The sequence below is a fragment of the Psammomys obesus genome, unplaced genomic scaffold (assembly GCF_907164565.1).
Source record: "Psammomys obesus unplaced genomic scaffold, mPsaObe1.curated_primary_1811, whole genome shotgun sequence".
Lineage (NCBI taxonomy): Eukaryota > Metazoa > Chordata > Mammalia > Rodentia > Muridae > Psammomys > Psammomys obesus.
In genome coordinates this window covers 1,856,060-1,867,462 of record NW_026590511.1, presented here as the reverse complement: position 1 = coordinate 1,867,462, position 11,403 = coordinate 1,856,060, and the positions used below count along the sequence as shown (strand labels likewise).

Here is an 11,403-nt window from a genome sequence, read left to right as displayed (position 1 = left end):
GATGGTGGATGGATGGGTGGATGGGTGGATGGATGGTAGATGGATGGATGGGTGGATGGTAGATGGATGGTGGATGGATGGTAGATGGATGGGTGGGTGATGATGGGTCAGTGGTTGAAGAGAGTGATGCTGACAGAAAACCATGCTGCATCTCAGGGCAGGCAGCTGTGTCCTCTGCAGTTCTAGCTACAGGCACACCCAGTCTCTAATTCTCAACCCTCCCATCTTCAGGGCCCTATCACATTCATGGCGCTCTTCTGTACGCTCTGTTGGGGGTTTGATCCAGTGCTATATGTGTTCAGATGCTAAAGTCTGGACCCCAAGATCTGGTTGCAGTCCAGACAAGTGAATTCTCATGGACACCAAACAGTGTCTGTAAACTTCGTTCCCCAATTATCTCTGGTTGGTTAATGAAGTCTAGACAGCCTGTAACTAGGCAAAAGAGACGTGGGGGTGGGGCTTTGGTTCCCAGACTTGGGAGCTCAGGTGGGGACCAAGAGGCAGAGAGAGGGAAGAGGAGGAAGGAGAGAGAGGACATGGCCTAAGGGAGTAGATCCAGCCCAGACAGGATGAAGACTGGCACAGAGCTTGGGGAGTGTGGCTGGGAGGTGGCCAGACTAGCTTAGAAAATCAGTATAAATCGGGCTTAGTGTGCTTAAAGCTGTGTAAATGAATCGGTTGGTCTCTGCCTCAACTGTTTGGGAGCCAGCCGGGCTAGGAAGTCCCTCTACAATTAATAAATATTCCATCATAATTCCTGTCTGCCTGTTCCAACTGTGTCCCCACTTCTCTCAGAGCCAGACCCTGCATTTGGGATTCCTGGACAGAGCTGGGCACTGCCCCGTCCTAGCTAGGCCTCACCATACTGTCTGCCCAGGGGTGGTCGCCTTTGAGGTACCTTGACTCCATGTTCTGGCTCTCAATGTGCTCCATTCTGACAGCGATCTCTTCATCTTCCGCTCTGCGCACACGGGAACAAAGGTTGATATGACAGCTGGAAGCTGTTCTCTGCCTCAGTATCCCCCACCGAGGGCAGGGATGGCGGTGAACCGAGGTGACCTCCAGGCTGACCCCGTGAGGGAGCGCGGAAAGGCAGGAGGCCGGCGGCGAGGTGGGGGTTCCTCACCTGGCTTTGGAGCACCACACTCGGTTGGCCAGCATGAGCACGAAGACTATAAACAGGAAGCCCACTACCGCGGCCAGGCCTACCAGCCAGGGTTTCAGGCGGCGCTCAGAGGCTGCGGAGGGCAGGACCAGTCAGAGACAGCAAGGAGGGGCGCGCAGGGAGAGGAGGGGTCTGCGGGGAGGAGGAAGTTAAGGAAAGGGGCTCGTCCTGGAGGGCAGGGTTTAGAGAGACCTAAAGAGGCCGGACTGGGGGTGGGGGTCCTCGCAGTTCTCCTGCTTCCTGGAGGGGAGGGGCTGACAGAGAAAGCCCGGGGGGGGGGGGGGGCTCCCAGGGGGCCTGTATGGACTCAGAGAACCACCTTGGAAGGCAGCGGCCTCAGCTTGTGGGCGCTGAGAAGGGTACCAAGGACGAGCGCCCGCCCTGGGGAGCATTCCTCCCTACCAGGGCCCTCTACATTTCCTCTTCTTCCTGTGCCTTCTCCGTGCCTCAGTTTCTCCTAGTGGGAAATGAGGCGGTGGAGAGGCCCTGCCCGAGTTCCTGACCCCCTCCCCGCCCCCCGCACGGGCTTTGCAAAGCCCAGTCCTACCCTGCTGGGCCTCAGCCGGTGCCAGGAGCATTGCGGCCAGCAGCAGCAGCAGGCTGCCCAGGGTGTCCATGGCCAGCGGCGCTGGGAACCGGTCGGCGTCCAGCTGCGTTGTGAGCGGCGCAGGACCCGGGTGGGGTTAAGACGGGAGTTGGGGGGGGGGGCGGGGGACCTACCCCCTGTGGTCCGGCCTCCTATGCCCGCCTGGCTGGGCATCAGGCCCCTGCACCGGGAGGGCAGAGTCTGCAGCTGGTTTAATATTAACGCGGGCCGTCCCTCCCTTCCCCCGCACCTCGAATCCCTACCTGGAGCCCGGCAGCCCAGGACCAGCCCCAGGCATCCGCTCCAGCATCCTGCAAGAGGTCAGGCTATCTCGCTGTGACGCCCTCACCCTCACACGTGCCCACCATCAGGCTTGAGGGCTGACAGTCATGGGAGCTCTGTCAGCACCAAGCTCCCAGGCGGGAGGAACCCTCAAGTCCGGTGGCAGGGCCATCTGCCGGCGGAGCATGCGGACAGCTGACACACACCCCGAGCTGGCTTCTGCCCTCAACCTTGAGCCCCAAGCTTGATTAGATAGTGAGCCCCACCTGGGCAAAGGGGGCCCCACCCACGGGGGTCACTCACGGCAGCAGCCACAGCCTGGGCGCCTGAGAGGCTAAAGGATCAGGTGTTGGTGCCCTGTGCCTGTCCTTCCCACACAGGGGAAGCCTGAGGCAGGATGGCTAGCCTCAGGCCTAGCCTGGGCACCAGAAAGAAAACGTGTGCCGGGGCAGAGCGCTCTCTTGTAGCATGCGTGAGGACCTGGGTTCCATCCCAAGCACCCTAGAAACCAGGCGGGATGGCACACACCTGTCACCCCAGCACTCCTAGGTGGAGGTAGGAGGGTGAAGAGTTCAAGGTCATCCTCAGCTACATACCAAGTTCAAGGCCAGTCTCACAGGGTCTGGAAAATAAATTTGGTTTTGTTTTTCATTTGTTTCTTTGTTTGTTTGGCAACAGCCAGAGCTATCCTGGAACTCAGTAGACCAGGCTGGCCCTGAGCTCATGGAGATCCCCCTGCCTCTGCCTCCTGAGTACTTGGATGAAAGAAACTACCTTACCCGGCTTGAATTCATTTTTTAGAATAATCATAAACTAAAAGGCTTTTGTGTTTTTTTTTAAAGATTTATTTATTTATTATTTACACAGCATTCTGCCTGCACGTCAGAAGAGAGCACCAGATCTCACTGTAGATGGTTGTGAGCCACCGTGTGGTTGCTGGGAACTGAACTCAGAACTCAGGTTAAGGACAGCCAGACTAAAAGTTTGAAAACTGCTGTGTGGATGGTTATAGAGCCCCGCCCTCGCCCTCCAGATGCCACGACAGACAGACCCTTCAGGTGAATGCTGAGCAGAGTCAGCAAGGACCTGCTTCAACCTGTCAGGCAGGCCTAGATTAAGCTCCTACTGTATACGTGTCCTCATAGGCCATCAGGCGCCCACACTGACAGGCCTGCCAGCGAGGTGGGCCATCGAGGAATGGCTGGGCCACGGGTCTCACAGCCCAGGGGCTTCACCCCACCTGGCTTCTTTTGCTCCATAGCTGAGGCTGGCCTGGAATTTGCCATTCTCCTGCCTCAGCCTTCTGAAGTCTGAGGGGGACAGGACCCTAATGCATAGTTCTGTGCTGGGTATGACAAGTCTCCCGTGAGACTTCACCTAGACATTCTTCAGCGGCCTGCCTCGGTTTCCCATCTGTGCTGCTAGGCTCCCTGGAGGCACCCAGGAAGGTTATGTGGGTGGGGGAGGAGGGCCAGGTAGACAGGGAGGTGACAGCACTTGGATGCTCTAACTTTTAATCTGTACGTGAATCTGGCTGCAGTCTCTCCTCCTCTCAGCAAACACCCCTGGGGCGGGAGTCTGTGTGAGGAATTGCATAATGAAGAAGCAATGTTGCAGGCAGATGTCTGTCAGTGTCAGGATGGCCAGGGTTGTTACACAGAGGAACCCTGCCATAAAAAAACCAAAAAGGAGAAAATGTCAGGCCCAGCCTGTTGGAGGCGCTGAGCTCCATTCCCAATGCCACAAAAGCTGGGGGGCGGGGCACACCTGTCAGGAGGTGGAGACAGGAGGATCAGAAGTTCAAGATCATCCTCTACTATACATCAATTCCAGGTTAGCCTGGGCTACGTAAGATCCTATCTACAAGTCTTAATAAAGTGAGGGTGGAGTCTGCAACCCAGCACTTAAGCTGAGGCGGGAGAATTGTGAGTTTCAGGACGGCCAAACCCTGTGTTATGGGCCACACATGTCTGCGGCACACACAGGTGGCCCAACTGCAGCAGCGGTGGGGACACAGGGCCCGTGGAAACCGCTCTGCCCAGCAGAGTCTCAGGGGCTGTCCCGCCAGGTCAGCCCAGCCTCCAAAATTTGGTTTGCACGGGCGGGTCCTTGAAGGCGATGGAGGGGCGTCGCGGAGCGCGGGCAGGGTCCTCCTCCCCGCGCCAGGCCAGGGCCAGCTGAAGGTCCAGCTCTTCCAGGTCCTCGGCGGCCAGGCTGGCCCGCAGCTCTCGGGGACCTTCCTCCTGGTCGGGCTTGGGGCCAAAGGCCCAGTCTGCAGTAACAAGTAGCTGGTTTGGTCGGGGCTGACCCCGCCCCCTGGCCCCACCCACCCCGTGGGCAGACCCTGCCCAGGTCCTGGGCTCCACCCCGCACCCCCGGTGACCCCAGCCCAGGAGCGTGGCTCACCAGCCAGGTCGTGGGCTAGGTCTTTGATGAGGTGGCCAACTATGGCGTAGGCCACGGCCACCACCAGGATGGCGGCCATCAGCAGGTACATGGCATAGCGAGGCAGGCGGATGGCGTCCAGCGGGGGCGGCCGGTACTCCTCATACATCGGAGGGGCTGGGCTCCAGTCCTCTCTGTCATCCATGGACCCCGCGATGGCTGGGGCACCTTTAGAAGGAGCCACGTATGGGCGCATTAGGGGATGAGCTAAAAGGATTAGGACGGCTCCTGCAGGCCATCTGTCAGGGCTGGGTCCCTGCCTCCCTCCCCAGAAGTGACGCTGACATCCGCACTGACCCCAGGGCCTTCGCAGCCCGGAGCCCTCTGCCCAGGTGTATGCTAAGCAGAGAGCTGGCCTGCTGAGGCCCCGGGAGAGCGCTCAGGGGGAGGGACAGAGTGGGGACTGGACGGAGGAGAGGAGGAGAGGGCCGGGTGGGCACCTAGGGGGCTGCAGGCAGCGCAGTCTGCTCACGGCCGTCCTCTGGTGGCCACTGTGGGGAGGACGGGGATAGAGGAGTGGCATAGACCGTGGCTCTACACTGAGTGCTCAGGACAGCCTGGAGGAGCCCTGGGAGGTTCTAAGCGCAGTGGGAGCTACAAGGGCGGAGCCTGAGTGCTCCCTGAGAGAACGGGGTTCAAATCCTAGTTCTGAGAGGCGCTCCCGGCTGTGGTTCTCCCCATCTCGGGTGTCCCTGGCAGGGTGGATGTTCCTCCTGCCTTGAGGGCTTGATGTCACATCCAGGACAGCCAAGCCCACAGCGCACGCACACTGCCTCCCGCTTCACGGTCTGAGTCACCGGGTGCACACCCAGTATTCGGGACAGCTGGGCAAGGGGTGTCGGCCTCACAGTCTGCCCGTGACTTCCACACGGCCTGAGTTCCACAGAAGAGTATCAGGTGGAGGCCTGGAGATGGAAAGACTGAGAGAGAGGCAGAAGGGCCGGGCCAGGAGAACAAAGCCAGGAGGGATCAGGGAGGGTGACCCAGGAGACCGACCAGGTCAGATGGAACGGAAGGCAGAAAGGGGAGCTGTAACTTGGGTCTCAGGAGGCCTCCCATGGGCATTTCCTGGGGACACACATTTAAGCCATAATGGGGAGAAATGGGAGGTGAGGAGGCTTGCATCCCGAGCGAGAATTCTTGGCAACCGCTCTGTGTTGATGGACAGACGGAAGTGACCAGCCAGGAAGAATGTTGGAGGGAGGGATGCCTGGCATCCAGGAGACTGAGGCAAGGGAATTCCAGTCTAGCCTGGTCTATGCATTGCAGCCCCAACTAAAAAAAAAAATGGTGGAGCTGCCGAATACCTGCCATCGAGGGCAGGGAGGCCGGGAATCATCCTTTGCTACATGTCAGGTTGGAGTTCAAGGCAGCCTGGGCTGCAGGAGACCCAGCCTGGGGAGGAACAGGGAGCTCACTGGCCGGAGCGGCTCTTGCACAGAACCTGGGTTTGGTTCTCAGCACCCACGTGTCTAAAACAGGGCTGGAGGCTAGCTCAGGCGAAGGTGCTTGTCAACAACCAGACACCTGAACCCACACCCCCCAAACCCATGCAGAACCCAGGCAGGTGGCTGCACCGTGCCCCAGCGCCCCGGGGCACTGAGACAGAAGGACCCGTTAAGCACCACAGCCCAGGTCGCTCAGCAAGCTCCAGGTTCAGAGACATGCTGCCTCAAGTAAATAAAATCTCGTACATCAAGAGCTCCAGGGTGGCAGTGATGTTGGCCGACCTGCCCGGGCATCTGCCAGCAGCGGGGGCCTCAAACCAGTCCTGCTCTGGGACACAGCCGGCTGGACTGGTGCAGGCACCCTGGCCAGGCCCCCTTTGTGGGGAGAGCAAAGAAGGCGGAGGTCTCTGGGACCTGCTGAGCCGAGAGCTGTGGCCACTGGAGGGAGGCCCGGCGGCCCGTGACCCGCCAGAGCCACCCGCCCGGTGGCATCGTGCGCATGGTTAGGGCACCCATCTGGGTTCCAGGCCTTGGAAAGTAGAGCTGACGGCTGTGGGGTGGTGGGTTGTGTCAAATCCATTTACAGAGGTGGATGGGGTGCAGGGAGCGGGGCGCCCCAGTTAGCACAGACTCATGGGAGCTGGACTCTTCCTGTGTGACCCCCAAGGCCACCGACCTTGTACGCCACGAGCCAGCATTTAGGAAAAATAACTTATTTTATTTGTGTGGCGCCTAGGGTTGGCTTGTGCCCCTGCTTGGCCTGGATGTGAGGCGAGGCGGCCCACACACTCCCATTCCCTGTGAACTCAGGCTCGGTCAACCCTGCCATGGGACCCCGCCTTCGCAAGCCTGGAAGCCTCCCCGCTGCAGGCTGTGCTGGGCTGGACTGGCACATGAGACACAAAGTCACAGGGCAGTGCCAGCAGGAGTGGGCACCCCGCGAGGCAGGCACTGTGGGAGGGCAGGGCAGGAGGCCCACACAGCTGCCCCGGAGCACAGGCGCGGCTGTCGGGCCCCACACACAGAAGGCCGGGCTGCAGCAGGCCGGGATCAGGTGACAGGGAGTCCCAGCACATGGTCAGGTGACGGGCAGAATCCAGGTGCAAAGTTCAGGTCAGGTTCAGGGTGCAGACCTGAGACATTCTGAGTACCGCCTTGGGCATTGCCGGGTGGCACCCTGGGCACTGCCAGGCGAGCCAGGAGCTGGGTTAGGGTGTCGTCCTCAGGCGCTCCAGTCCGTCTGCGTACTGGAAGTCCTGGCCGGTCTCGTGTGCGTACATGTCCAGGGCCACCTGGCAGCTCTCCCGCACCACCTGCTCAGGGTCGGTGACGTGGTCCCGCAGTGCGACCAGGCAGGTGGGCCTGGCAATGGCGCCCAGGGCCTCTGCGCACTCGTGCCGCACCATGGGGCTCTCGGTGGTCCGTGCCAAGGTGGCTGCCAACTCGGACACAGCTGCCTCGTGCTGTAGCTGGCCCAGCACATAGCCCACCTCATGGCGGAAGAGCGCGCTACCGCAGCGCAGGCCTGCAGGGCAAGGGACCGGAAACAGGGTGAGGACGGCTGGGTGGGCGTGGGGCCCTCCGTGACCACCGCGACCACCGTCACCCAGGAGGAGGGTCTCCTCCTCCTCGCCCTGCGGAGGAGACCACCCAGGTCCCCAGGGCTGGGCTCCATGCTCACCTTCGGCCAGGGCTAGGGCAGCCTCCTCGCCACCCACGTTGCGCAGGGCGAACATGGCGCGGTACCGCTCAAAGAGAGGCCGGGCCTCGTCTAACAGGGCCTCTCGCAGCCGCGCCACGTCATGCTCCTCCGAAGGCGGGGCCGGGTCTACCGAGAGGTAGGGCCCTGCGCAGGCAGGCTCCCCGGGATGCTGCTGCAGCCACTCCAGGCGCCCGACGGCCAGCTGGCACGTCTCAGCCACCTGCAAGGGGTGGGGAGGGGCGGCAGTGAGAGTCTGCCGTCTGGGTGCGCATCTGGCCCAGTCCCCGCTCTCACCCTGCAGCTGAGCCGGGCAGGCTTCGGGCAGGACACGGACTAAGCAGGGGATAGAGCAAACACCTGGGATGAGGGGCGGGGGTGAGGGGCCAGGGGAACACAGAGCAGTCTGTGCAAAGGCCATGAGGCTGGCCAGAGCAGGAGAAGCAGGGAGCACACCCACGCACGGGGTCATGAGGAATGACAGCCAGCAGTGGGTGGAGCCCAGCGGCCACAGGCATACTGTAGATACATTGCTCAGCCGTGAACAAGGGCAAGGCTCATACACACAACACAGCGTGGACCAACCTTCAGGACAAGGTGCTCGGAGACACAGACACAAAAGGCCACACAGCATGGGCTCCATGACAGGAATGGATAGAATGTTCAGAGATGGAAAGGACACTCGTGGGTGCTGAACGGGTGGGTGAGGGAGAAGGACCATATAGGTCACAGGCATTGGCAGTGAGCAGGTAAGGGCAGAGGTCAAAATCTCAAGGCTGGAGACCCAGGGCTGTGGGGGGAACTTGTGGGGTGCCCCTCCATCTCCAGAGCATCCTTTTCCAGGAGGTTGCCCTGGTAACCAGATATGGACTCTAGAGCTGGTCCCAGTAGGACTGGACTAGTCAAGAGTCTCCTCACCTCAACCACTGGGTCGGTGGCATACTGCTTCAGGAGGTCTAGAACTTCCGGGTTACCGATCGCCCCCAGTGCTTCCCCTGAGGAGACAAGCCAGCAGGCAGGAGCTTGCTTGATGCCCAGCACCCAGCTGGTACCCCTGGCCGTGACTGGGCATACAGCCTCCCAGCTGGCCAGAATCCTTCCTTAAGAAGCTGGCCTACTGGGGCTAAAGTGAGCCCATGCAAGCCGGAGCCTCCGGGTGGGTAAGAAGTCATCATCAGACCAGGCCTGCACACTGAACAGGCTTAGGGACAAGGGGTACAGGGTGTCCCAAGTCCCTGAGGCCAGAAACAGGCTGGCATGGGTGATTCCAGGGACCTGGCTAGGAGGTTGGAACTCTGCTGCTGAGAGATGAGGAGCCCCTCCCTTCTCTGCCCACAGCCCTGCGGCTCCCATCTCCCCCTGCAGCCACACCGCCTGTGTCCCAGGGACAAAGCTGCACACGCCACTAGCCGCTCCCACTCACCTGCCTCGTGGCGCACCATGGGTTCCTGGCTTGTGTCCCCCAGCACACCTACCAACACAGGGATGGCACTCGGGTCCCGCATCTGGCCCAGGCAGTATGCCAGCTCATGCTTCAAGAGGGCAGAGCTGTCCTCAAAGCCCCTGCTGATCCAGGCGATGGCTTCTGGACCACCAAGTCCCCGCAGCGTGAACAGGGCCCGGAAGCGGGCCGGCAGGGGCTGCTTGGGGTCCACTAGGATCTTCCCTATTGCCTCTACCTCCTGCTCCGTCACCATAGCGACTGCCTCGCGGGCGGGGTTTATTGCGGCCTTAACCTACTGCAGAAAAGGGAGAAGGTGAAGCTGGGTGCCATGGTGCAAGCATGCTTCCCAGCCCCAGGGAGAGGCAGGATCCCTGAGCTCCAGCACCCGGAACGTTCTCAAGCCTCCACATCCACGACCCTCCACTGATGGGAAAGGAAAAAAGAGCCCTCGGGTGCTCTTCACAGCCATCTTGGTCACAGACTGTGGCTTCCCACTCCTGAGCAGTCCCCGGTTCCTGCTGTGGAGTTCTGACAAATAACTTCCTGCCTCAAGGTGAACGGCTTCTCCCCCCGGGATCTGTCTCAGGCTGCACACAAGGACCAGGGATGTAGGCATGAAGCCTTGCCCTGATCTTCGCCCTCCGGACTTCTCCCTGCTCCTGCCCTGGGCCTTTGCTCAGGTTTCACCTTCTGCACCGCTTGTGACTAGGCACAGGAGCTCTCTTTCACGGGTGAATTAACATGGAACCAGGCATCTCCAGGTATGAGAAAGACCTGCTGTCTGTCATCTAGACACCAGCAATGACCCTGGCAGCCAGGTCACAAACAGGACTAACAGGCTGCAGAGAGCTGGAAGGCATTCTGGGTTTAATGAGGGAGGTAGAGCCGCCCTGGCATACCTCAGATATCTTTTTTGGTAGTTGTTTTGGGGGTTTTTTGTTTGTTTGTTTTCCCGAGACAGGGTTTCTCTGTGTAGACTTGGCTGTCCTAGACTCGCTTTGCAGACCAGGCTGTCCTAGACTCGCTTTGCAGACCAGGCTGTCCTCGAACCCAATGCATCCGCCTGCCTCCCTGAGTGCTGGGGAATAAAGGTGTGCGTCACTACGCCTGGCCTGGACGGTCACCTCTTAAAAATGGAATTAACACACAGGAAGCAGGCCCACGGGGAGCTGGCGAAGACCCATCTCCCAATTAACCCGGAACAACAGAAGGGGAGGCCCGGGATCTTGTGGCACCTAGACTGCTGCTCTAGGTGTTGGGCAGAAAGGTTCCAGGCTGGTCAGGCCCAGGAACGGCATCACCTCGCTGGAGATGCTGAAGCAGGGGTATGACCCGTCCCAGGAGATCCTGTCTTCAAAAACTGAAACTGAGAGCGCACGCGCAGGCCGAGCTGCACGAACCCCCAGCTCACCCCCGCACCCGGGGAATGGGGCAGCACCGGGTGAACGGGGCAAGGGCGGCAAGCCTGTCACTCAAACGTGGGAAAGAGGGTCAGGAGTTCAAAGCCGTTCGTAGGTACGCAGGGCCGTGGAGGCTAGCCTGGGCTACGTGCTACGCTGTGTCAAACCAAATAACGTAAGTAAAAGGCGGCCAAGCAGCCCAGAGAAAGCCACGGCGACGCCCTGGGGTCCCTCCGGGGCAAGCTGCCCACCCACCGCCCCGGCAGCTAGTTCTTCAAAGCGGAAGTCCTCCGGAGGACTTACGGCGACGCCCGCAGTGCTCTCGGCACAGGGACTCGTTGCTGAGCTCCTCACTCGCCGGACGCGTCGGAGCGGGTCTCGGTGGCAGCGCCACGGACGCCGGGAACAAGTCAGCAGCCTTGCCGCGCGCAGGGCTCCGTGGGCGCCGCCATGTTGGCGGCCACGTGACCAGGCCGGGCGGAACTAGCGCTGCGGGGAGGGGTGTCTCCGGAGAGCGCGACGGCCTGGGACCGTCCTGGGAGCCAGAGACGCGACTTCCGGTCCTCCTACGAGAGAAGACTCTGCCCCTCCGTGCCGAAAAGAAGATGGTTCCTTCCGATTCAAGGGTCAACAGCGACCAATCCCGATAGAGCATGCGCAGACCAGGGGCGGGACACGTGACCCAAACAATGGAGGGAGAAAGGAGTGGGAGGTGGGATAGGGGTAAGGTGTGGCTCGGCTGCGGGGGCGCCTGCAGCCAATCTGAGGCCGTGCGTCCGATCTTACGGGCCCACAGGATAGGTGGAGCGAACCTTCACTCTCTGCAGTGACTTGCACATAAAATCGCTGTTTAAAATTTTTGAGTACTAGGCCTGCGTGCGCCTGTAATCCCAGCACTTCCCGGAGGCATAGGCAGGCAGATCTCTGTGAATTC

The 11,403-nt window shown here is 60.5% G+C and overlaps 3 protein-coding genes across 7 annotated transcripts in view; all 3 read right to left on the bottom strand.

Moving 5' to 3' along the window:
- Positions 1-2,251, bottom strand: part of Smim24 (small integral membrane protein 24) — a 3,069-nt gene extending 818 nt beyond the window's left edge. The window contains exons 1-3 of one of the 2 annotated variants that reach the window (XM_055607580.1): positions 1,713-1,929; positions 1,127-1,238; positions 899-961 (exon numbers count right to left, since the gene is read on the bottom strand). In XM_055607580.1, coding sequence (XP_055463555.1) covers positions 899-961; positions 1,127-1,238; positions 1,713-1,782 — 245 coding nt within the window. In that variant the 5' untranslated portion in view covers positions 1,783-1,929. Of the gene's footprint in view, positions 1-898; positions 962-1,126; positions 1,298-1,712; positions 1,933-2,014 lie in introns of those variants that run through there. The other variant, XM_055607581.1, reaches the window with a different exon arrangement.
- Positions 2,252-2,909: 658 nt separating this feature from the next.
- On the bottom strand, positions 2,910-4,805 carry Smim44 (small integral membrane protein 44). The gene is made up of 2 exons (XM_055607778.1): positions 4,440-4,805; positions 2,910-4,305 (listed from the first exon to the last, which is right to left on the bottom strand). The coding sequence occupies exons 1-2, from the start codon at positions 4,672-4,674 to the stop codon at positions 4,103-4,105; spliced, it is 438 nt and encodes a 145-aa protein (XP_055463753.1). The 5' UTR covers positions 4,675-4,805; the 3' UTR covers positions 2,910-4,102.
- Positions 4,806-6,623: 1,818 nt separating this feature from the next.
- Dohh (deoxyhypusine hydroxylase) lies at positions 6,624-10,923 on the bottom strand. Of its 4 annotated transcripts, XM_055607819.1 has the most exons (6): positions 10,773-10,923; positions 9,969-10,147; positions 9,049-9,364; positions 8,544-8,620; positions 7,608-7,848; positions 6,624-7,451 (listed from the first exon to the last, which is right to left on the bottom strand). In XM_055607819.1, exons 3-6 carry the CDS (start codon positions 9,320-9,322, stop codon positions 7,135-7,137), a joined length of 909 nt encoding a protein of 302 aa, XP_055463794.1. In that variant the 5' UTR covers positions 9,323-9,364; positions 9,969-10,147; positions 10,773-10,923; the 3' UTR covers positions 6,624-7,134. The 4 variants fall into 4 exon arrangements, with proteins under 4 accessions (XP_055463794.1, XP_055463793.1, XP_055463795.1 ...); XM_055607818.1 differs by lacking the exon at positions 9,969-10,147; XM_055607820.1 differs by lacking the exon at positions 9,969-10,147 and having other exon boundaries at positions 9,049-9,361.
- Between the last annotated feature and the right edge of the window lie 480 nt (positions 10,924-11,403).